Consider the following 27,338-nt stretch of genomic DNA (forward strand, 5'->3'; position numbering starts at 1 on the left):
TACATTGACGAGTGGATACCATGCGCGACCAAAAAAACACGTAAAAAGGATGTCTTTTTCACGATAGGGCACGTTACGTACGTAACGTGATAAGGGTGTCAAAAACGCAAAAATAATGAAAAAGGGTATCTATTTCGCTAGGAAAATTACGTGTTTAGGGTCGAATTTGCGGGGATGATCAAACAAAATTAAAATGTTTTGTAAAGGATGTCCTTTTTGTCCCAACACTTCGTGTTAAGAGTCCGATTTGCGCGAGGTGTAGAAGGTGGGGTCGTACTAAACCAAATAGGTAAAGCCGACGACCGAAGGACCCGTAACAATAAAACATTCTTGTACTTGTTTAGGGGTTCATTTCAGGGATTATTTGCCAATAGTATCGTTTTGTTTCCAATACTTGTTAAGGGTAGGGTTTCACACGCCAATACTTGTTAAGGGGTGCCTTTTCAGAATATGGAAATTACGTGTTTAGGGTGCTTTTCGAGACCCCATGGTCGCGCATGGTGTCCACTCGTGAATGGAAGTGGCCCCCCGGGATTTCACATGACAATGACGAGAAAATCAAGATATTTCAAATTTCATATAATAAAATACAAAAGAAGTAGTGAGTGAGTGATGTCATCATTTCCATCATTTGCATACCGACCGAGATGTGCATATAACTGTTTTGTGAAATGAAGCGAAACTTTAAAATGTCATCTGATTTTGATGACATTTTCAGTGTTATGCTCGTTGAGTTTTTCTCTTTTTATTCAAATCATGTTTTTGTTGGGGTGGACTTGTCCTTTAATAATTTCTTTATATTGGGTACCCATTCAACTCACCCGGGATGAGTGCAGCACAGCGTGGACAAATTTCTTGTTGAAGGAATTTGCACAATGGCTGGGATTCGAACCTACGACCCTCAACACACACACATATATATTCGTTCGTTAGTTTGTCATTGCCTGTTACTAGTATCTTGCAAAAACAGCATCGTTCTTGTTGCCAAAATGAATTAATTTCATTTTCGGAAGTACGAACCTTATTTAACTTTCGGATTAACGAACCTTATTTCGTTTTCGGACTAACGAACCTCAGTCGGAATTACGAACCTTATTTCGTCAGTTTCAGATTAACGTACCTTCGGAATTACGAACCTTCGGAATAACCGAGCCGTCGGAATAACGCAGCTTCGGAATTACGAATGTATGCGGACGTCATGCAGTCTGCTCATTTGCATACCGACCAGATGTGCAATAAATAAGCAAAACTTCAAAATGTCATAACTTTCTTATTCTTCATTCGATTTTGATAAATTTTCAGTGTTATGCTTATTGGACTTTTCTCTTATTATTCAAATCAACTTTTAGTTGGAGTGGACTTTTCCTTTAATGTTATTCTAATAATGTTAAGAAAATGTCGCAAAGGTGATTTCTTACTGATGTTTCAAGTGAATGCTTTAAAAATGTTTTAAAAATACTATCTGGTTTCAAGTTCCTCTTTAGAACTCTACCCTACAACCCATATTGTCTTATCCTAACCTATTCCTATCCTATACCTATCCACTGAATCCTACCATTGAGTCCTATAAATGTGACGACTTGTTGGCAGATTACGGTTAATCACAATTTTTCTATAATTAACCTTGAAAATTTCACCTATACGAATCTTTAATTGTCATGTATTTTATGAAAATGATATGGTAATCAAGCTACATACTTTTGTAAAACTTTTGATGGTGAAACGAGTACGTAAACTTAATCACGTTAATTGTTATATCTATTTAAGCTGAAATTTTGGTCATTCACTGTTCTCATGAATATTCATGACTGCTATAAATCATTTCCAGATGGCCAACGTTTTCCCAGGTTGGCATAATGTTTTCCAAACAATCATATTAGAACGTTATAACGTTATTATGATATCATAAAAACATATCAAGATGGTTGTCCATAATGTTAAATCATAGAAACGAAATATTTCTCCTTTGTAGTAAAAATTTCAAGAACGAATGATGTTATTGCTTGAATGTTATACCAACCTTTAAAAATTATTTTAGATCCCATGTTTAACTTTATAAAGGTAGTAAAGATAAAAAAAGGTTAAAATTGTATTATAAAGACAATTTGGGACAAATATTATTTTTTTAATGTTTTGTTCTACTATTTTACAAACATATTTTCACTACGTTTCCGGTTGATGTTATTGTTATAATATTCTAACATGTTAATTTTTCATCAAATATATACCCTTATAGAAATTGTTAGTAAAATATAATCATGAGTTTTTGAAAAAAGTAAAAATCATATCATAAAAACATTTAAAAATTTCAGTAACGTTTTTGAAAAATGTTAGGAAAACATTTTTCAAAAACGTTTACCTAAAATATTATTTAAACATAGTTTGATAACATTTCAAGAACGTTTGATGTTATTGTCAGAATGTTAACAGCGTTTTAGAATGATAAGTTCACATCCAATTTATAATATTGTAAAGATGTTAGAAAAATGTTATTTTGTTCTCAAAAATATTTATATTACATCACAAAAATTTAAAAATAAGGACATTTCTAATATATTTTTGGAATTTTTTTTTGAAAACATTTGAAAAACTTTTTTTCAAAAGTGTTTTGTTAAAATATTGTAAAACCATATTTTCAATTCATTTCAAGAACGTTTTATCATTACTGTTTTAGTATTCTAACAACGTTTTTTTTTTAAATGCTATTTTTACACCCAAGATATTACATTATAAAGATGTAAGATAAATGTTTTAGAGTTTCTCTTAAAATGTTATAATGATATCACCAAAACGTCAAAAATAATATGTTTCTAATACATTTTTGAAACTTTAAAGAACATCAGAAAAACATTTTTCAAAAATGTTTTGTTGAAACATTTTGAAAACACATTTTTGTGACTTTTTATAACAATAGCTTTTATTCTTAAGAACGTTTTTAATACGTTATTTTTACATTAATTATGTAACATTATAAAAACGTTACTTTGTTTTCTTAAGAATGCTTTTTCACGTCATTTTAGCATCAAGATGAGACTTTTTGATAAGATGTTTTTAATTTTTTGAAAAATGTCATTTAAATGTTTTCTTGTCAGGCCATCAAAACATTGCTTGATTTTATGATAACGTTTTTCAACGTTCAACTTGAGGGGAATATGTTTCATTAATGTTATGCATATGTTTAAAGAAATGTTTTTCGAAAGCATTCCTAAGATCTGTAAAAATGTTATTATGATAATGTTATGAGTTAGCTGGGGAGTACATGATCTGAAACCCGGCCGTTCCATAAAGAAAGTATTGTTTAAATAACAAATTAACAATGTTTATAACAAATTTACTATCAGCCAATCAAATCAAAGGATTTCAGTAACTTTAGACTGTTATTGCAAATTTGTTATCATAACTAGAAACGGACCCTCAGATCAGTCGGATGCCCAGATGTATAATACGCATTCATTATCAAGCTTGACCTTAGTTTGGCGCCACTTAGAACTTTTCAGAAAAATGGCGCGAGCTTAAAAAAACTGGACATTCTATGCACATTTTTAGGATGTGTATAAACAATCGATGCTAGTGCGAAGCGCGAGCTGAAAAATTTTGATATTCTGACCTAACAATTAAGACATTCTAAACATATGGTGATCATGAACAGGATGGGTATTTAACAAATTATTTTATGCGAGCGTAAAGCGCTAGCTTAAAGAACAAGTCCACCCCAACACAAAGTTGATTTTAATAAAAAAAAAGAAAAATCCAACAAGCCTAACACTGAAAATTTCATCAAAATTTGATGTAAAATAAGAAAGTTTATATGACATTTCAGAGTTTCTCTTGATTTCACAAAACAGTTATAATCACAGCCTATATCTAAACATTGATGCGAGCGCGAAGCGCGAGCTGAAATCTTTTGAATTTCTGACTGAAAATTTAGTCATTCAAGTATAAGCATTTTTGGTAATCATGAACAGAATGAGGATCTGACAAAACACGATATGCGAGCGCGAAGCGTGAGCTGAAATTTTTTTATATTTGGACCCAAACCATTAACAGGATCGTCACCTTACTAAACAATAATGCGAGCGCGAAGAGCGAGATGAAAATTTTTGATATTCTGACCTTAAATTTGAACTTTCTAAGCACGCTTGGTAATCATGAACATGATGGGCACCTCACCATGCAAGAATTTGATGCGAGCAAACATGATTTTGGTGCCCCCATGTGAAACATGAATTTGACACCCCCCGTTCAAACATCAAATTGGCGCACCAAAGATCGAATGTGAATTTGGCGCCCCTCCCTATAGGTTAAACATGAATTTGGCGCCCATGTACAAACATTAATTCGAAGCCCATAGGTCGAACATCATGTAGATCGAGGTGTGAATTGTGGCTCATTGGATAAGTCTTCGGACTTTGAACCAAAAGGTCCGGGGTTCAAATCCCACCGCAGCGCTAACGTCCTTTGGCAAGGCGTTTATCTTCATTTGCCACTCTCAACCCAGGTGTAGTAAATGGGTACCCGGTAGGAAGGAATTCCTTGAATGCTCGTTGCGCCCGATCAGGGTAGCCGTGCTAAAGCCGGGGTAATCATGGTAATAGTATGCAGCGCTTAGAAACATTTGTATTAAGCGCTATATAAATGTTGCATATTATTATTATTATCATTATTTCGGGTATCACAGGCCTAATTCAATCCCCATAGACTCGTGTGTTAAAGTGGCACCTAAAAAAAAATCATTAAAAATATGGAAGAAATTCGAGGGTTGAATGTTTACTACCCGAGGATAGGATAAATGTCTGACATTCCATATCTGACCAGAAAGGGGTACCTCGACCGGCTCATTTTAAAAATAAATCAGCATTTATGAAGACTACGCCTGACGGGATCAATATCATCACTTGAGAGAGTAAAATTACCCTAATTCTTCCGCCAGTAAAAATTTAGTTCCATAGTGGTGATATATCTTTCCAATTTGGAAAAAAAGAAGTTCAGTAGGTACCCTCCCTAGAATCAGTGTTAGATTGTCAATCATATTCATTCATTTTTTGGCAATCAGCTAGATCAAATTTAAAAATTGATTAATGGGTTGGCTCGAATGAATATCTATGGCCTGCCACTTTTGATTAGGCCCGTGCAACCTTCGGCGCCCCCCTTGGTTAAACATCAATTCGGCACCTTCTAAGTTTAACATCAATTTGCCGCCACCCCCTGTTTGAACATCAATTTGGCGCCCCCTATATCGAACTCTAATTCGCCGCACCCATGTCGAACATCAATTCGGCACCACCCTTAATTATTGGTTGAACATCAATTTGGCGCCCCCCCCCCTATATCGAACATCAATTCGGCGCCTTCCCTATGTCGAACATCAATTCGGCGCCTTCCCTATGTCGAATATCAATTGGGCGCCCCCTAGGTCGAACATCAATACGGCACCCCCTAGTTTCACTCAATATGTAATCGATTAGTTTGAAAAAACCATTCTTATCCATGTCGGGTCATAATCTATTTAAGGTCCTGCATTTCGAACCCTTTGGAATATCTCCAGCCATCAGTCTTAATGTACATGCATGTATGATGCCGGTGTCGCGGGAAAGAATTTTGCACACGAAAAGCAGATCTGTAGGGCTTATACCCCCCCCCCCCTAACACAAAGCTTATTATAGAGCAGTTTTCTACGTTTGATTTTATTGACTATAATGTACAATCAATCTTAAAAATCAAGTGTATGATTGAGCGTTAACTTTTGTGTTAGGGGACCCTAGCATCCTTGAGGAGTGTGAAAGGTGGCAAGTGAAGCGAGCGCAAAGCGCGAGCCTAAAAATGTTTGATTTTCTTACCTTATATGTATTATGTTTTACCTTAAAAAGTATATAAATTTCATTTTGGAAAAGGGCACATTCATTTTTCATTTTGAAAATGGGCATTTTCCATTTTGAAAAGTGAATTTATTTCCTACAGGGAATGGTGCTCCCCTCCGAAAACTATTGCCTTATCCCGCTGGATCTGCCCCTAGAAGCACCCCCCCCCCTGTTCTGAAGCCCATGTCAAAGTGCGTAAAATGCTGTAAAGAATCACGCTCTTTTTTTTCGTTTTTGTCTTTCTTTGGTACCCAGATCTGGAGGAAGGATCTCGACATTCTATTTCCTTTGAAAGTTCATCATGCTGATTGGAATATCAGAAATAACTTCTTTCATCTTTTGATTATGGAAGCTTAAAAGGGCCACCGAGATGTTGAGATAAGTATCTTGGGAAGTCGACATCTTGATAGCAAAAGATCAGATGACGAGATCCCGGATCTCATCATGTCGACATCTTTCAGAAGAGATGATCAGATAACGAGATCCCAGATCTCATCATGTCGACATCTTTTAGAAGAGATGATCAGATGACAAGATCCCGGATCTCATCGTGTCGACATCTTTTAGAAGAGATGATCAGATGACAAGATCCCGGATCTCATCGTGTCGAAATCTTGTAAAATAGATGATCAGATGAAAAGATCCTGGGTTTCCCAGATTCGTTAATCCGAAAACGAAATAAGATTCGTTATTCCGAAGGTTCGGTAATCCGAAAACGAAATGAGGTTCGTTGTTCCGAAGGTTCGCTAATCCGAAAATGAAATAAGGTTCGTTGTTCATTTCGTTTTCGGACAAACGAACCTTCGGAATTACGAACCTCATTTCGTTTTCGGATTAACGAACCTTCGGAATTACGAACCTCATTTCCTTTTCGGATAAACAAACCTTCAGAATTATGCCACAAATGTTCGAATTAACGAACCCTTTTTCGTTTTCGGATTAACGAACATCGAGGTATAGGAAATTTACGTGTTTCGGAATTACGAACCTTCGGAATTATGAAGTGTAACCATTCTACATGTATATTTACATCATTGAAATTTTCGGGGAATCCCCGTACATAGACAAACGTGATGCGAGCCGGGGAATTCCCACAAGAACATATAAAACTCTAAGTACCGACTGTTAATGTGAAACTGAACAGTTCCCTGATATTATCACAAAACTGGCTGTTGTTGTTTTTTCTCCCGCCTCATCTTTACTTTATGATTTTCAAATCAGGAGAATACCAAAGGTCACGTTATAAACCAAAACCTCTAAGGTTCCGTTTCAGTTTCAGTTTATTTCTTACAATAATTCATTAAAATGTTTTGAATTATGTATAAAAAAATACAGGATCTTGCGAAAGACTATTAGGGTGTGCTCAGTGTCTGTTTCCAAATTTAAACGGCAACATGAATCATGATTGAAAACGAAATTAAAAAAACACGCAGATATAACGAGAAACAATTAACACATGATTAAAGGATGTGTTTACTAGTCCTCCATTCCCGGTTGTAAATGTAAACGTCTTTCAAAACACAATTTCGGAGAAAATTCAAACGTCGAAAAAGATCACCTCAGATTTTAAGACATTGAACACGATGTCAATTCAAGTCCACCCCATAAAAAAGTTTATTTGAATAAATAGAGAAAAATCACACAAGAATAACGCTGAAAACTTCATCAAAATCGGATGTAAAATAGGAAAGTTACGAGATTTTAAAGTTTTGCTTATTTTTTTACAAAACACTTATATGCACAATTCAGTGATATGCAAATGAGAGAGTCGATGACGTCATTCACTCACTATTTCTTTTGTTTTTGAATTGTTTGAATTATACACAGCAAAAACTGTGGTGCTAACCGGTGTACATAGAGGACCACATCAGTTATTTTACACCGGTGTTAAATTGGTGGTGTTAGTTTTACACCTTTAGGTGTTATTACAACACCTATGGTTGTTATATTTACACTCTTTGGTGTATTGTTCAATCTTTAGGGTGTTGTTTTAACACCTCAGGGTATGGTCCTCTATTAGCACCAATTGGTGTCAGTTTTAACACCACAGTTTTTACAGTGTACAATATTCCAATTTTTACGAATTTGACAAATAGGACCATCTTGTTTGAACCACAAAATGTTAAAACAATGGAATCCCACATGTTCAGGGAGGAATATTTTTTTTACATGGCAATGAGGAGAAAATTAAAACATTTCATATTTCACTTAACAAAGTACAAAAGAAATAGTGAGTGAGTGATGTGATCGGTCCCCTCATTTGCATACCGACCAGGATATGCAGATAACTGTTTTGTGAAATTAAGCAAAAATTAAAAATGTCATTACTTTCTTATTTTACATCCGATTTTGATGAAATTTTCAGTTATGCTTGTCTGATTTTTCTCTTTCTATTCAAGCAGCTTTTTGTTGAGGGTGGACTTGTCTTTTAAGTGAACTTATATTACAAAGATGTATATACAGATGTCATCGCGTTGTCAATAGGAGGAGCTACTTTGGCAATAGCGATGTGAATGCACATATAAAACTTTCATATAATTTATTCAATGTTTATTAAAACCTTCATTGATTTAGTTCTTTTGTTTTAATTCAACCAATCAAGGTGTTTTATTTTCCTTTAACCAATTACTGATATTTCACTCTATCCATCTTGGTGGTGGAAATACACATCACACTGAAGTTTGACAGGAAAAACGGGGTTTGATTTTGTGGGGTTGTTTGGGGGTTGACATCATAAACTCGTTACGATACTTGGAATCCTCCATCCCGGCTTTATTACTAATACGTTATTTGCTTCTTGCCATATACCAGAAATTTTGTAAATATCTAAATCTGATTTACGATTCCATGACATGTTTTGAAAAAAAATAGGTATAAAATTGTATCCATCCAAATTATAACCGTTTTTATTTTTGTATTTGTGGCATCATCAACCTTTGCCACCCAAAGGGATATTTACCGCAGTGCATTTCTGTCGGATTTGTCTTTATGTTTTTCCCCTTTATTTTATATTTATTGGTTCCAAGGAGCGTACGGGCGCTCTGCCTGAGGGGGGGGGGGGAGCCTACATTTACCATGTTTACAAGACCTAGATCCCTACTCTCCTTTCTCCCTTCTACCCCTTTTCTTCCCTGTGTCCCCTTGTCCACTGTTTGAAGAACCGCGGGGGAGGGGGGGGGGTCGCCCCCTGCCCCTGTAGTACCGCCCATGTGTATTAATTTTCAAGCCCCTTTCACAATTGACGTACGACCTGTTTACGACCGCCGGCAACAGGTTTTTCTTGTTGTTAAGGCACGATCGATCTCTTGGTGTCTTGCGAGCACTCGCAGTCGTTGTAGACGGTCGCACGAACTCGAGGTGGTCGTGACTGGTCACATCTGAACTTTGAACATGTTTGAAATCCGAACGCGATCAAATACGATCGATTCATTTGCATCAGGCCGTACCCCGGGTCGTACCATCGGTCGAGCGATCATCGTGCGAGTGTTGTTCAACGTTGTACGACTTGGTTCGAGAGGTGGCACAACTAAGTAGTCGCATTTACCTGACTGGAGGTCGTACAACACTTGTACATGTGCAAGCGACCTACATGTACAGAGACCTGTCTTGCGACTTGGTGCGACTGTTGCAAGACTGATCGCACCGGTATACAACATTGCACTACCGTTTCATTCGCATGTATTCGCAATCCCTCGTGCAACACTCGCATGTGATCGCACGAGCATAAGAGCATATGCGACTTACTCGTGCAAGGGGGTCTGCTTGCTAGTTGTTTTTGTTGTACGACAGCTGTTGCAACTGTGAAAGCCTCTGTGCGATCTTATGAGATGACTAGCGATTGTTGCCTATTGCAGCCTGTCGCACGACCAAAAGGTCGCAAATGGTCGTGCGTCAATTGTGAAAGGGGCTTTAACCCTATCTAGGCCGGGGTATTTTGGGAGTTCCTATGGCTGGGGGGGGGGCCTCCCAGGCCCCCCCTAAGATCTCGGCCGTCGACCGCGCGATCGCGCCGAAAATTGGCACACGGGTTGCCTGGGACATAATCTACAAGATTGTATAGTAATTTATTTCATGTGAATCGCTATTAAGTGATTATGCTAATTTATGCGTAATTAGTATGCGAAATCATACTTTTTCCTCTAACTCCCTAAATAAAGCTCCAAATGTACTAATTTTTGGTATAGAAACTCTTTGTGGTGTCCTTAGCAAGTGTACATGAAAAAAATTGTGACATCAAATCATTTTCTTATGTATTATATTGTTTTTTGCAATTTCTTATGTATTTCTTTGTTTTTTGACCTTTTGTTTTTCATTGTTTTTTCAATGAAATTTGTTGGGGACTCTTCTGTGATCATAAAAAGCATAAAATAAATACATTTAGACTAGCAAAACTAAAAATAATCATACATATATGAATTTTGGTTGAAAGCACAATTTGCATTGACTTTGTACACGAAATCACGTTTTTGAGCCATTTTCGGTCTGACATGCACTTACTCAATGTTACGTAATTTCGGAACCACGTACCCGGGTGACGCAAAATTGGTCTCAAAAGTTGCGCAAGACTTGAAAGTAAAAAGTCAGCGAGCGGCGCGGTCAAAAAATTTCGCACGGCGAAAATATCGCGCGATTCGTTGAGGGGGGGGGGCCTCCGAGGCCCCCCCCCCGGCCTAGATAGCGTTAAGTAGCATAACGACCAATATGTCCTAAGAGCATAACGGCAAAACGACCTTTAGGTGTACGTCATTTTTTTTTCAATTCAATAGTAAGGCGCTATCTCCATATTCTTTTTTACTACATAAAATATATATAGGAGCGGTTGCCCCCTCCCTTACAGCAACACCCTGACTCGTTTGCTATAAATAAATGACAAACAATGAGTCAAGCTGAATGGTCACATAAATTTTAGTTTGTCCTCCGTCCTATTATACAATCATTTACTATAAATTCCCCTAATTTCCAATATCGTTACAAGTCAAATGTTAAACTGGAAGAAAAATGTTTGTTTGAATTAATCTGAAATGGCATTTTTTTCATTTTTAACCTGAATATAATTATGTATTTTTGTAATATTGCAGCTATTTCTTTATGATGAAAACTGACCCCATATAGAAATAGACTAATGAAATGGTTCAGATGTACTCCTGTAGTATTCATATAGATTTTATGTCATATTTCATATAGTTTGATGTGGAAATAAAATAGACCAACAAAATTAACTCAGATGTATTTGTGCGATCTATACTGTTTTGTTTTTGGTTACAGAGATCATTTTCTCTCATAGTGTGCTGTACAAAACAAAATATCAGGAACATATCCCCCCCCTCCGATCTCGGCTGTAAAATCACAATGTCAGCGTACATAATTACCCATGCAAGAACCTAATCTAATATTGTTAATGATTTTTCAAAATCTATTTGAATTATTTACTATTCATTATGTTAATTGATTATTGCCAAAGAATTTGGCTGTAAATCTATAATTAAAGTTCCTAAATTACTGAATTGTGAGCTATATTTCTTTTTAGGATTTACTCCAGGCTGAATATATGATTTAATTAGATGAAAAATAAGACAAAAAATACTGAAAATTTCATCCAAATCGGACAAGGAATAGCAAAATCATTACATTTCAAAATTTGCATTATTAAGGTAAAAGAGTTATATCCATATATTTGTGAATATGCAAAGTACGAGGTGATGATGTCATATCCCCACTTATTCTTTTGTATTTTATTATACATTAATCATATTTCTGTTCTCATCAAAAATGAAAAAAAGTGAATTGACAACTGATTTAATAAGATATTCATTGCTGCAAATCATTTTGTAACAAAGGAGACATATTCACATGTATGAAAATATGTAATAATCATGATAATCATATATACATGTAGAACATAAGAAGAAATGAAAGTTATGACGTCATTAGTCCAAATAATGAATATATAATATAATAAAGAATGAACATATAACTATAACTATACTGTTCTAAAAAAATATTGCTCAAATTCAAAATTGTATAACTTCGTTATTTGTTATCAGATTTTAATGGGATTTTCATGGATCTGCTCGGTGAATTTTACTTTATTTAAATCATGACGGTCTTAATTCTCAAGAAAATTTTTATGTACAAATTTACTGGTTTTATTTCTTATGTATTTTATTGTTTCTAGACTTTCTTTTTTTCTGATGGAATTCGTTCGCGAATCAAGTCATAAATTTATGTTCGAATTTTGGGTGGATTTGTAAATTAAAATCATGTCTTGAGTAATTTGGGTCTGATATGCACTTGCAAGATGTTGCGTAGGCCTTATCTGACTTCGGAATTAATAACGTATTAAATTTAGAAGAAAAATGAAACGTTGCAACGCGGACATTTCATGAGAATTTTCGGGAAAAAGGTTATCATCATCATCATCATACCCACCGGCACCATCATCATTAATATCATCATATGTATCTATATTCTATATTCTCAGCATCATATATCACATCATGGCCATTGCCACCATTACATTATAAACATCCATCTTCCATATTGCAAATGCATTTTTATCAATTTCATTTATAAGGCATAGTTCATTACCAAAGATGCATCTGTTAGCAATTCGTCTTTTGTGGTTACATATTACTCATGAGCAGTTTTTAACTTTATAATGAAAGCTCATGGAAGTAAAACAAAGAAGATTCATTGTGTATCATTCTAACAAAATAAAGTTAACTTACCTTAATACCGTACTTATCGACGCAAGCGAAATATTATTTTAAGAATTTTTAGATAAAGAAGAACCTATACAAGTTTATCCACATCATTTCTCCCGTGGATTCATATTGATGAACTCACTCTTAATTTTTATGGTGCTGGTACTCCCACGTGGGCATGGTGGGAATGGACAATAAAACATGCACGTGCCTCTGAATAACGCTCGTTTTCAAATTATATGACGTTATCGAGACGATTCCCTAAGTCATGTTTCATTTTCAGTTTGGTTTATTTTCATTTCAACTCAAGTCATTTTAACAATACAAGAAACCATTACAAAGATATAAATGAATATACAGTATGACAATATGACATAGATAAATAGATATGTACAACAGACACTAAACAATATGATAATCACATTAATAATGATATTTACAATGAACTAGATAATCATAATAATAACTGTAGACTATTCATGATAAAGCATTGTGCATATAATCTCTTTTATTCATCTTTAATATTTAAATAAACGTTGAGCAAATTTAGGGATCCACTGTAAAGCAGGGCTTGTTAAGTGTGGATCCCTATTCATGAAACGGGAATAAGCCAGTTCGTAGTTCCTTTCTGCGCATGATCAAAAGATTCTACGCATGATCAGATTGAAGAAGGTCATTCGTACTAAAGTGACATGGTGCTTTAAAATCTAATGAGATAAGCACCAACTTTGATGTCTTGATTATTCATATATTCATTTGAATTGTCGTTTTCATTTACATCCTCAAAAAAAAACAATGCTTCCACGAACGACTGGTATTTCACAGTTTGTCATTGTGCAACATGCTAAGATATGCATTCAAAGTAGGAATGCAACAAATACCTTCATTAAGTGTTCATTGGTGTGCTATTCTAGTCACCTGGTCTATTCAATTTCTTCATCCTGCTATGTAAGGCAAGCTTACGTAATATCTTGCTTTGAAATCTGCCTATCATGATGAAAGAAATGAAAGGTCATTTGACCAAAATTGCCCATGAAGTAACTACGAACTGGTATATTGCATTAATAGGCATTAATATATTTTATATGTAACATTAATCATGACGGACCACTGTGGAAGATAGCCGTTTAGCATGTTTAGGGTGTTCCAAGAGTGATAATAATTACATACTTAACATGAGATTCTTGTAATAATGGCGATGGTAACAATGCTTCAATAATTATGATACACTGTAAAAAAAATGAATTGCTAATTTAACACTTACAGTGCTTGTATAGTGACTGCCCTATAGTATGGCATAGGATGAATAAATCTTTGCATTCCAAAGGGTGCAAATTGGAATCTTTCCCAAAGGGTGCACTTCAGTCTGCACCTTATATTTGGAGCAAAATGTATCTAGTCATGTACGCGACAGTTTCTTGTAGTGCCCACAAAGTAGCTCATCCAATATTTGACATTTTAACATTTTTTTTTCCTTTTACTTCAGTCATTTTCAAATCAGTCATTGGACTGTGAAAATCTCTCTTCTAAATAAAGCAATTTAATGAAAGGAAATTCTATTTGAAAAAAAGACTTTGAAGCACTTATGCTCAATTATTCCAGTGACGAGTAGAGTATGAAAGCATTTACATGTATTTACTTAAACGAAAACACTGTATACATGTAACAAATGTGATTTTTTTTTAACTGGTAGTCTTTTGAACCGGGAGACACATCGTATTCACATAGTAGAAATTAGCTTCTTCTGAACAGAAAGCAGAAACAGCACAAACAAAACATGCACACTGCCGTGTAGTGTACGATCAAACTTGTCCGTATTCGTCTAGTGCTATCGAATATTCAGTGGCACTGATCAACATGATGTTGGTGATGTGTCTATGCTTCTAGTCTCCTAGTACAAACTGAATCGTATCAAAATATTACTTGTCAGATTACTTCTCTGATCTGCAACATGGTATTAATTGCAATATACTCATCCAAAATACATACTATATTAAAAACAGCATACTTACGACTGAATGTCCTATTATCCGTGGTAATTTTGGCAAGCATAATTCTCGTATTACTCACTCACTGTTCCCAAATGGTATACTGATTAAAAAAATATACGTGTTACACTAGTATTTTCAAAATGCATATTATGTACACAAAATAACTATCAAACAATGTACTTATCTTTCATATCTATTTTATAAGAAACATGTTGAAGCTGAACGCCTCCCTATTTCTTAATACAAAAACTTTATAATTTCATTATAGTTATATAATTATACAGGCGCTTTACCATTTTATTGAAATTTCTTTTTAGAATATAAGAAAACATATATTCGTAAAATAGCTTAGCCATGGTTGAGGAGGATATGAATATTTAATAATTATTGCGTTTTTGTTAGCATTTTTTTTGCATTTTTATTTTGGCATGGAGTGACGCGTTCTCTCCGCATATCGTCAGGACAAGTGCCCAATCATGTCGGAACCTGCGCATTATAATGAGTTCTCGACCATGATTAGGGCTGACTGTTCATGGAAGGACTTTTGATTGGTTCAATTCGTTATTACCAACAAGCCACACCCACAAGAAACCATTCCATTTTTACAGAAAATCCAGGGACCGTCTCTCTTATCAACAAACTGACATTATTGCCTGTAATCAATAAAGCAATAATGCCCTGTATCCATAACGAAAACACGCTTTATGATCAAGAGTCACTTTATAATTATTATCATCCTCACAAACTAGCAAGCTCAGTGTATATTTGTCACTGGTATTCCTGCAGCATAGCACAATATATCCAAAAACATCCAGGAAATTTTAAAAAACAATAATGGGATTTCTGTATTACAACAGGTATACATGAAGTGACACTTATAAGAAAGATTCAAAAAATTTGGAAAAAGTGGGCATCTATATTCGTGAGACGAAGGTAAGCACATTACAATACTTTGTGTGTGTGTGTGTGTGTGTGTATATATATATATATATATATATATATATATATATATATATATATATATATATATATATATATATATATATATATATATATATATATGTATATATCTATATCTATCTATCTATCTATATATATATATATATATATATATATATATATATATATATATATATATATATACATACACACACACATACATACAAACAAAGAATTAAATGAAAACTCCTTGAACAATATTTTTCTGTTTATATACATTGTTTCAAAATCCATTTGATTTTTTGGGTACACCCATTATACAAAATATATGAAAAATTTACTTTTAGCCAATTTGATTATTCTCAATTTTATATCATAATGGAATGAATCCTTGTTATATTCCATTTATGTACTGTATCAAAATCAAGTTCTTTTCGTGCTGCAGAACTTTACATTATTTCATATTAAGCACCCGAGTTATAAAAAAGAAGGTCCTATACTTGATCCCATTCTCTTTCCTCTGGCATATGTCTCTCACTCATTCCACTCGCAGAGTCAAAGTTAACGATTATTGATATCAAAATTTACAAGTCATGATCATAATTCTAGATTTAAAAAAATGGTTGTTTCTTCTTTTTTTGGCTCGCATCGCCGCCTCTTTTCACGTCGCAATGAGTTGTTATATCTCCACGGTATACAAGGTTATGAGTTTGATAGTCAAGTGACTTTGCAAATGGAGCTTTCATAACAAATCTTGTATATATGCTATTATGCTTCAAAACAGATTTTAACCGTCTTAGATTCTTAGCATTATTCTTTGCATAATGCTGCAAAATGAATCATGATTTTACCAGACTTGGAATGACTTGAATGGGCTTTAATTACAAGCGAATGTCAAGGGTTTTATTTTGTTTTATTAATAACAGAAATCATATTTTAATCTTAAAGGTTAATGCCAAATAGTTGTCATTTGCTAAGTTTAATGCCTTATCCTCATCCATTTCAATGTTGGGGGATTTGTTTTTAACATTATTTACACTGCAGATGTCATCCATACATAAACAGACGCATCAAACTGGGATATGTAATCAGTATGCATCAGTTTATGAAGAGTGGTGGCGCTCTTTAAAATTGAGAAATTCGCCGAGCCAAGCAGGCGAAATATTAAGTCTAGCGGCTGAGCGAGAATTGTTTGCCGTTGTGAAACAATTTTGGACGCGTATTACGGGATGCAAGAAGACATTGCAGTAAAGCCAGGGGTCATTTTAAATTGTAGGCGCAGAGAGCGAGCAATGAATGAAATTTTGTATTTTCACTAGTGAAAATTATAGAATTTGAGCTGACGACATAGTGTGACATAGGCCAGAGGTCGAGTTGATGTGATACAAAACTGGACATATTCACCATTAAAATTGATTATTACACCCACATTCCCCCAACATGGAATCGTATCCAAGAATTCTATTTTTGTTTTCAGTTTTCACCATATCAACTTAGCATTTTCAATTCACGCAACGAAATGCAGAAGAAGGTGTAAAAACCGTTATATATTTTCACTATTTTGGCCCCAAACGCAGGACCCAAACATGGGATCCAGCGAACAGCCAAGCGAGAAAGATTTCACATTTTCGTAATATGAATGAGTGTTTGAACTTATGACACAATTCAAAAGAAGGCATTGCAACGAGAAAACCGTTTGTAAGTTTTCACCAAACAGTCCAGAGTGAAATGATAGTGTGTGCGAGGAAGAAAGATGTTTAAAAGTTTTAAACAAGTTGTTAAAAAAGTAATTTCGAAAAGTTTGTATTTGTTGCTAGAGTGATTTGCTTAACGTGCTATTTTTTTATATACTGTGTACGACTTCTACTACTACTACTACTACTACTACTACTACTACTACTACTACTACTACTACTACTACTACTACTATACTACTACGTACAATGATAATAATAACTATAATAAATTTATATTTCAAAATAAAGATTAAGAGGTTTAGGAAAAAAATATAGAATGGAAAAATGTTTTGCACTATGAACAAGATAAATAGATCAAATGATAATAAATATAAGAAATACAGCTCATGAATGTAATCATAATCAAACAAAGAAGTTATGAAAACTCTTGAAGGTGGGCTAAAATGGCAAATGATATTATGATGAACGAATTAAGATTAAAAAACAAGAGTTTTCAGTCAAAAAAGCATTGGCAAAGCCTACATGACTATTAAAGGGAGATTGTTCATTCACACGTAGAACAGTAGAAATGAAGCTGCAAATAAAAAGAACATTGGTTATTTCAGATCCTGAAAGAAGAGAATGCGAAGTTTCGCTCTCCTTTAACATTATCAGAAGCCAATTTTTGAAACGTACATGTTTCTAAGTATGAGATCTATTTTAGAGGATTATGCTGAATATCAAGTTCTTATTCATCATCGTAACATGCCATACAACGTTAATGTATAATATTGTGTATACATCCTAAAACGAACTTACCACTACCAGAGGCGGATCCAGGATTTTGAAATAGGGGGGCGCCAACGGCGAGGGAGCGAAGCGACTGAGCGGGGGAGGGTGTGGGAGGGGGGATACCCCCCTCCCACGGGAAGGACTTTTTCAAAAAATCATGTACAAAAGTCGTATTTTGAGAGCACTTTTACAAGAAAAATTCACACTTAAATCACTGTAACTTCATGAATAAAAGACACATACTGACTCATTTAGGAGCTGGTTTCCAGTCACACACCGTATAAGCGGTCATTCAAAACATACATTTGGCAAAGGCTCTTCACTTGCTTGCATCGTGTGATTGAAACGTCAAATTTAAATGATACGAAACTGAGACTTGTAATCGATAAGTTCTGAATAATCCATGCTGTTTATTGTCATTTGTGTATTTACAATGTGTGTTTCAAACGAGAATTGTTTAGTCGTATGGCAACATGCATAAAATTTGGTTCTTTTTTCCCCAAAATGCACAGTAAATTGTTATAAACTACAGAAACAAGTGGAATGCCTCTGGCCGTCTCACCTGCATCACGCGGTTCAATATAGCAGCAGTGCTGACTTTGAAAACTACTCTAACTCGCACAAGATGTTCAGTGATACATGGTTACTCTTATGTCCTCTTTTTATGAACTAGACCAATAAACTTACAGAGATATGATGGTTATTCAACAAAAAACCCCAACATGGCCAAAGTTCATTGACCTTACATGACCTTTGACCTTGATCATGTGACCTGAAACTCGAACAGGATGTTCAGTGATACTTGATTACTCTTATGTACAAGTTTCATGAATCAGATCTATAAACTTTCAAAGTTATGATGGTAATTCAACAGATACACCCAATTCGGCTAAAGTTCATTGACCTTTGACCTTGGACATGTGACCTGAAACACGCACAGGATGTTCAGTGATACTTGATTACTCTAATGTCCAAGTTTAATGAACTAGACCAATAAACTTTCAAAGTTATGATGGTAATTCAACAGATACCCCCGATTCGGCCAAAGTTCATTGACCCTAAATGACCTTTGACCTTAATCATGAGACCTGAAACTTGCACAAAATGTTCAGTGATGCTTGATTACTATTATGTCCAAGTTTCATGAATCAGATCCATAAACTTTCAAAGTTATGATGGGAATTCAACAGATATCCCCAATTCGGCCAAAGTTCATTGACCCTAAATGACCTTTGACCTTGATCATGTGACCTGAAACTTGCACAAAATGTTCAGTGATGCTTGATTACTATTATGTCCAAGTTTCACGAATCAGATCCATAAACTTTCAAAGTTATGATGGGAATTCAACAGATATCCCCAATTTGGCCAAAGTTCATTGACCCTAAATGACCTTTGACCTTGGTCATGTGACGTGAAACTCATGCAGGATGTTCAGTGATACTTGATTAACCTTATGTCCAAGTTTCATGAACTAGGTCCATATATTTTCTAAGTTATGATGACATTTCAAAAACTTAACCTCAGGTTAAGATTTCGATGTTGATTCCTCCAACATGGTCTAAGTTCATTGACCCTAAATGACCTTTGACCTTGGTCATGTGACATGAAACTCTAATATGATGTTCAGTAATACTTGATTAACCTTATGGCCAAGTTTTATTAACTAGGTCCATATACTTTCTAAGTTATGATGTCATTTCAAAAACTTAACCTCAGGTTAAGATTTGATGTTGACGCCGCGGCCGCCGCCGCCGTCGCCGCCGTCGCCGTCGGAAAAGCGGCGCCTATAGTCTCACTCTGCTTCGCAGGTGAGACAAAAAACGACATCATCTTCTGGTAATCAACATTTTCCCTCGTATTATTTTCAAATCATCTTCAATAATCCAGTCATTCTGCACAACCTCATGACCTATACATTTCAGTGAAAACGTACATGACCAAGGCATAAGATAATGCTGCGCACGTGGCGCCCGATATTATACAACCGCGTAGCCAGGATTTCATTTTGGAGGGGGCGGTAAATGCACGCAAAGCGTGCCAACACTTACAGAGCGCGCGAAGCGCGCTCCCTAGGGGGTGGGTGCAGGGAGGGGGAGTTTCCCCCTCCCGCGCGAAGCGCGAAGCTTTCAGTGTTTCATAAATTAAAATGAAAAGGAGCCGTTTCTCTTGTCTCTAGTACCTCCAATTCGGTTGACTATATTGCGATTTTGAACCTTGTTTTCAAAAGTGATTGTGAACGCACAAAAGAGGTATACAATGGAGGAAATTAAAATGATAATATAAAAGTATTTTATCAATTTTTCTTGCCATAAAAAGGGTCCCGAGAAAAGGGTATTCTCAAAGATATATTGAAACTTTCTTTGGAAAGATCAGATTTGATTACAAACAATTTAGCATCAGTGCATATTTTTAACTCGCAAACAAGAGGAGAAGATTGGTAGAGGAAGATATTCCTCCCCGCGCAGAGCAATGAAACTCTGAAATTTCAAAGGGCGGACGTTTCATCAAATGTAGATATCTCTAATACCCAATCGGCTCTAATTCAATTGATTTTCTAAGATTATTGAACTTCATTACAAGGAAAATAGTGCGCAAAAAGTTGAGACTTCTGTGATTTATTGAAATTATCTATCTATATAAAAAAGGATGCCTAATTTTTTTACTTATCCTGAAGCGCTTCATTTTGAATATAAAGAAACTTAAGTGTCATTCAAAATTTCAAACTGAGGGCGCAAAACAGGACAGGAGATGAATGTATACAGGGAAATGACATGAAGTTTAATACAATTTGATAAAAAATATTGTACTTTTTTATCTAATAAGACACGAATTCCATACCTTCCTCTTTTTAAATTACATGTAGGAACCTGCTTGCCCCCAAATTATGGTTGTTTAGTAATGAGCTGAAAAGCGGGAGAAGTTGACTTTATGGAGGTGACGGCAGAAACTGATATAAAGATTTTACCCGCTCGGAGCCGACCAGACCAGAAGTTGCGCGATCAATTGAAAAAAAAGATAACTTCATATATTTACTTCGGCCTAACCTTACTCAAATTCATGCCCTAATGTATACAATTTTAACTTTAACTGGCAAGAAGCACATAGCTGAGGTGGAAAAACAGGGTTAGAGAAAAGGTGGGGGAAACAATGGAGAACTTCAATATTGTCATTTAACCGCGCGCAGCGCAGAAGCAAAATTCATATATGAATTTAGAGCAAGAAGAGTGGAGTTTCTCTTTTGAGAAACAAATAAAGAATAAAAAGAAAAAAAAACACATAGCTACCTTTCTTTCCTTTCCTCCATTCCCTTTTCCTTTTCTCCTCTCTTTTTTCCCTTCTTTTCTTTCTTTTCGGGGACGTTTTGGTGGGGTGGGGGGGGGCGACCGCCCCACCTCCCCCCCTGGCTACGCGCCTGCCGATATAGGGCTTCATCTTTGAGTGAAGAATAATCTCGGGGATAGACATTATCATTCGCATCGTTGACACTTTCTCTCGCGATCTGTTACTTACAATTTACATGTATTTGCCATAAAGACGGACAAACGCATGTTACAAAAAACACAAAATTTCGGGAAAAAATGATATCCAATCCAACATCTTCACACTGGTCACTGCACTGCAACTCCCGATTACAAGTGGTGCAACTTTCTGGAATTCCGGAATTTACATATTGCAATACAGTATGACAGAGGTGCATTTGTGCGAACACAAAGGCCATGAGTGTAAGTTAAAATATAGTTTTGACTAGATCTAGCCCTTGAAATTGACTACATTGTACCAATCCAGTAAATATAACCATCAAAAAAAAAAATCCGGCGAAAATAGGGGGGGGGGGGCGCGCCCGGGGCGCCCCCTCTGGATCCGCCACTGACTACACTGTGCGTATAACGGAACAGATTTGAAGTCTATAAAATTTTTGTTTCAAATTATGATCTCTATATTTTGGTGTCAATAAGTGCTCTGAAGTCTTATCCTTGAAATGAAATTAAAATAATTTAGTTTCGTTCATGAGCGAACACGGAATGTTTTTGTGTGGGGTTATAAAGGAGGCTTGCGCCAAAATGGCATAAAATGATAAATATGACGGTCGGACTTCTTGCTAATCAGCAGACTTCCTCTTAACCTTTTCATTATCTTTGCCATAATTTTCGAATTATCAGGTCAAAATTCATTTCTAAATCTACTTATTTGCTCGAATATTTCTGCTGTTGTTCCATTTTAAAATGTTCTCTTTTAGCTTTGAATATTCCTTCTTTAGGCAAGAAAAGTTTTTTAAAACCGAAGTTTCGGAGAGCGTGTTTTTTAAAAAATCATTTCATTGTGTGCTACAAAGGTTATGGTGCTTATGAACAGTGGCATATTGAGGGTGGGGGCTCGGGGTGCTCCCCCATCAAATAAAAGAAAAATCATGACCGAGAAAAAAAGTGGAAAGAAAAATAACAGAAAACATAGAACGCGAAATATGATATCATTTACTGAATATTATGTCAAAATCACAAAATATTGCATATTTTAATTTAAAAAGTGGAAATTTTTGCTTGCTCGCTTTACATCATTGCCATTGAAAGACATGAATCCTTTCCTGTTTGTCCTGTCAAGAGCATGATTAAACTTGGTGAAGGATTCAATAACCCCTTGAAAATAGGATTCATGTCTTTTATAGGTACCATAACATAATTTCTTTCACATAATAAAACGATTTGAATAATTACAAAGTCTCAGAATAATGCAAATCTTCTTACCTGGGTTGACATATAGTCTTATGTTACTTATGAAGGAAAATTCAAAGGTAAAATATGTCTAAATGAAAAACAAAATAATTCAGGTATATAAATAAATTTGTAAATAAAATTTTACATCATAATTCGAAAATCATGGCAAAGATAATGAAAAGATTAAGAGAAAGTCTGCTTATTAGCCAAAAGTCTAATCGTCAAATTTCTCATTTCTGCCATTTTGGCGCAAGTCTCTGTTTGAACCCCCGACAAAAACGTCCCGTGTTCGCTCAAGCATGAACAATTTTTTTTAATGGCATTTAAAAGATAAGATCTAAGAGCATCTATTAACATCAAAATAAAGATATCATAATTTGAAACAATTTTTTATAGACTTTTCAAAACTGTCCCGTTTTTCGGATACGCACTGTAGAACAATTTAACAAATTTGATACCCATTTCTACTTTGTCACGTTTTTAAAGTTTGAAATAAAGATTTATAATTATGATAATCATCGACTGATTTTATTTCCTATATGGCAAGTCACCGAAAAATATATGAAGAATGGTATTAAAATCAGTAGGTTTGAATAGGATAGCCACTAAAGCTCGAAAGCTTATTTCTAGTGGGACCTATAACGTATAGAATTATACTGATAAAAAAGTACAGTCAAACTAATTACACGATGAGAAAAATCATTAGTATGAAAAATCAATACAATAAAGAGATGGTTGATTATGGATCAAATATGTTCACTAATATTATATACAATAACAACATATCACTGGCAGGGAAAATAAAAGAACTTGATCTGTATTCAGGCTAAATAAACCGCATACCCTTTACATCTTCCTTCGATTCTCAAGAGAAATATTTTCTATCAATTTCCTTTGAAAATGGACAAAGCTTCCTTTTGGAAAGAGAATTCAAATGAGTTACCTATATAGGCCTGCTATTACTCTTTCTGCCAAGCTGAAGTTGAAATAGTTGCTTTTTGTATGTATTAAAGTTTGATCCGATATTGTGATTTGATCTAATGTGAAAAATTTAATGCATGTGGTGCAAAATATGATCTTTGGAAAGGAAACCTCGGTGCTCCAGAGAGCTTGGTGTAGCTAACATGGGTACTGGAACCAGAACAGTTAATGAATCTGACCATCATTTTGTTCTGTACGATTCCCAACTTCTTTTGATCTGATTTGTAAATGCTACTTAACCAAACAGGGTTAGCATATAAGAGCAAAACAGATATGTCTTGTTACTGATCCATACATTTTTGATACCTGTAGAGAAAATTCAGATGAGCATTCGCTCTTTTTACGATTGATTCTACTGAAGATGAAAAAGAAACGGAGTTTGCCATCTCAATGACCTAATATAATTTTTCTCTTAATACTCTGAATATTGTGTGTAAATTCAAATTCAAAAGACTTTTTATAACTAATCCTAGAACAAAATATAATGATTTCCGTATTGTCCATGTGTAACGAAAACCTATCATCAGTCATTCCATGGACACACGTAGACAGCAATTCGCCAAGTTTTTTCCTCAACAAAATGTTAGATTGGAATTTGAACACGTACGCTGTCATATGCGTACAATAATATTTTGCAGTCAGCTTTTATACTATAGATATGTCATTGATATAGGTTGAGAATAGAATTGGGCCTAAAATGATTCCCTGTAAAATACCACACGTAATACGCAGAACTTTGGAACGAATATCGCAGATAGCCATTCACATGTCGATTCGACAAGCAGTATTTCAAAGTAGCATATTTAAAACCCATTATTCATTTTTTTCAATAAGATGGTGTGATCTTTTTGAAGATCGAGGAGTGCCATCGAAACGAATTATCCCTAGGAAATATTAGTACTCATTAGATAACCAGTCAAGTGGTCTCAGTCACATGTCTTGTCAAAAACCAAAGTGATATTTGTGATATATCTTTTTTTAAATAGTTTTCGATCTAAACACGTGACGTCTTTTCAACTATATGCTTAAAACACATGCAATAACTCTATCATTTACCAAGAATAATTGTTACGATTTTCATTCCTCTTGGAAAAAAATATCTAAAGGAAATAAAACTGAATTATTCACAGTGTGTTGATACTTCGCACGATGTCGGCAAAGTTTCTCGCGTTTGTCTTGGTATATCTGACGAATGACATTCGCACACGACGACCAGTGTACCATTCTCGATGAAACCATCCCTGAAGAGCTGACCAATGTCTGGACATTCAACGCCAGCGGAGGCAGCAACTCTCATCCCGTTCTGGGGTCTCGATATGCCTCCCTGATCTGTCCGGAAGGTGAGAACCTTGTTCTGTGAACGGGAAACAATAATGAAAAACGTGTATAAATCTCAGATCTTTTATCCGACAGTTACCATGATAGTAGTCATTCTCATTTACTTCTCAGCCAATCAAAAGCAAGGAAAGAAGTCAGATCTATGAATGTGTCGGATGTTGATGAACCGCTTCCGATGCCCGGGGGGGGGGGGGCCACTCAGTGTGCCGCGGAGGGGACCCCCATTTTCACACTCAAATTTCCGTTCCAAGGCATAGCATTTTTGCCTTGTTAAGAAAAAGAACAAAGAAAGCCGCTCCAAGGCATAGCATTTTCTTCTTATCGAGAAAAAAGAAGAGAGAAATCCGCTCCAAAGCTTCGCATATTTTTCGTTACGCCGCTCCGATCGCATTGAATGAGCTGCAATTTTGGTGAAAAGCGGCCGCAGAGCTCCCCCGGCGGAGGCCGCGCTAGCTGCATCATGCACGCATGACCGTTCCATAGGGATGCATACGCACTCACACGCTGGCGATCCGTTCCAAGGACCCCCGTTTTCACAAACATTTGTCGTTCCGAAGCCCGTTCCGAGGACCCTCCTTTTTACAATAAGCCCGCTCCAAGGCCCCCTTTTTTTGTCTCGCCCGCGGCACACCCCCACCACTTTTTTGGTCGAGTGCCCCCACCCGGGTTCCGATGATTAGTCCTAGAATTCCACGCAGCGTAAGCTACATTAAAAATCACTGCAGCCACTGCAGCAAAACAAATCCCCAAAATATATCCGTAACCTACATTTAACTTCTTTGAGGAAAGTCGCTCAGATCGAAGAATCTTTATGAAACTTATACGTATAGTTGGGAGCTTGCTTTCTCAAGGGTGGGCACATTCCACATGATCTGCTAAATCCATCCCATGCCCATAACACTTGAACCTCAGAATTAAATGTAACTTGATAAAATTGCAAAATCAATAATACTTGTATGTTGTAACCCTTATAATAGCATAATTCAAATCGCGTACATGTATATCGGATTGGAAGGTGGCTATTGATTATGTTCATGCAAAATATGTCTCATAATTATTCAATGGCCAATACCAAAATAAACCACCTAACATCTGGAAGGAAAGACATGGAAAAGACGAGAGACTGACACAATAGTACAAGTCATACTTCGTCCCTATTGTTTTATTATTACCTTCCGTGGGTTACTTCGGTTGATGATCTTAAAGGTGATCGACTCCCTGAATGGCCATTGGTTTACTGCATCGTCAGGCCCCTTGAGAACAATTGGACGGAGTAAGATACGCCGGTCCCCAATAGGGTTGGTAAAAACATCTAGCTCCACACACAGCTTGTACCCGTATTGACTGGTTCGGAAGGATCCTGATACTGTACTAGTGATGTCACCTGTGATGAAGCGTGCTAGGATGAACCAAATTAATATTCCTGGATCTAAAAGACACGAACTTTCACCCTCTGGCAGTAGATTCGAGATGGTCCGCCATGGTGACCTATTACATTACAAATTAAAATGATTGCATGGCAGAGCCATTATTTTTCATCATTACGCAAGTATTATATCAAAACAAGATGTTTATTTTTCGTTCCAAGAAACATTTCCCAATTCCATGCATTGTCATTAGTCGAAAAAAAATCATATCAAAGTATTTGCAAAGAGCGGAGCAGTGAATCCTTATTTCAGTAATAATTTTCACCTCAACGGTGATTTTATTAATTGTTTAACATAACAAACCATGCAACAATAACTGTCAGGTTCATAAAGTAATTAACAATTAATAATAAAACAAATAGTAAAGGAACAACAATAATCATATTGTATATACAATTACAAACAAGAGATTTGAAGACATCACTGTCTTCATAAGAGAAAAGAATAGAGAAAAGAGAAATATATGAGCGACGGAAGAAACTAGAAATGATAGATAAGAAAGACGAAGATTATACCCTGAGCATGGAAATTTTTGTAAATACCTGTTGCGCTCTTCCGTGCAACTTGGGCATTCTGTCTCTTCGCTGATTGGTGTAAAATTTTGACCACATCTGCAGTGACCAACAGAATCACCAGATCGACAAATTTTCTTCTTGCCACCCATCTTCAGATTGTTTTTTCTACGAAAGAAGAGTGTCGAAAAAGAAATCACTGGGTAAAATTTTCAGCTTCATAATATCAACTGTTCATTCAAAGAAATTATTTAAATTTTTCAACAACTTTCTTACTTTTTATTTTGCTTGTTAAGGTTTTTGTGAACGAAATGTCCTTAATTTTCGGCTGAAAACCTTCTTTTTTTTGCATGTCAAACTTGCCTCAAATCACATGTGCCCCCCTCTTTGTGAAATCCTGGATTC

The 27,338-nt window shown here is 35.6% G+C and overlaps 2 protein-coding genes across 2 annotated transcripts in view; both read right to left on the bottom strand.

The window, feature by feature from the left end:
* Positions 1–14,668, bottom strand: part of LOC121428304 (TNF receptor-associated factor 2-like) — a 62,958-nt gene extending 48,290 nt beyond the window's left edge. Inside the window, exon 1 of the mRNA XM_041624860.1 lies at positions 14,575–14,668. The gene's annotated coding sequence lies outside the window, so the exon portion shown is untranslated. The remainder of the gene's footprint in view (positions 1–14,574) is intronic.
* Positions 14,669–23,142: 8,474 nt separating this feature from the next.
* LOC121429116 (TNF receptor-associated factor 2-like) lies at positions 23,143–27,123 on the bottom strand. The gene is made up of 3 exons (XM_041626029.1): positions 26,964–27,123; positions 26,167–26,482; positions 23,143–25,010 (listed from the first exon to the last, which is right to left on the bottom strand). Exons 1-3 carry the CDS (start codon positions 27,083–27,085, stop codon positions 24,777–24,779), a joined length of 672 nt encoding a protein of 223 aa, XP_041481963.1. The 5' UTR covers positions 27,086–27,123; the 3' UTR covers positions 23,143–24,776.
* Between the last annotated feature and the right edge of the window lie 215 nt (positions 27,124–27,338).

The sequence above is a fragment of the Lytechinus variegatus genome, chromosome 15, assembly GCF_018143015.1.
Source record: "Lytechinus variegatus isolate NC3 chromosome 15, Lvar_3.0, whole genome shotgun sequence".
Classification (NCBI taxonomy): domain Eukaryota; kingdom Metazoa; phylum Echinodermata; class Echinoidea; order Temnopleuroida; family Toxopneustidae; genus Lytechinus; species Lytechinus variegatus.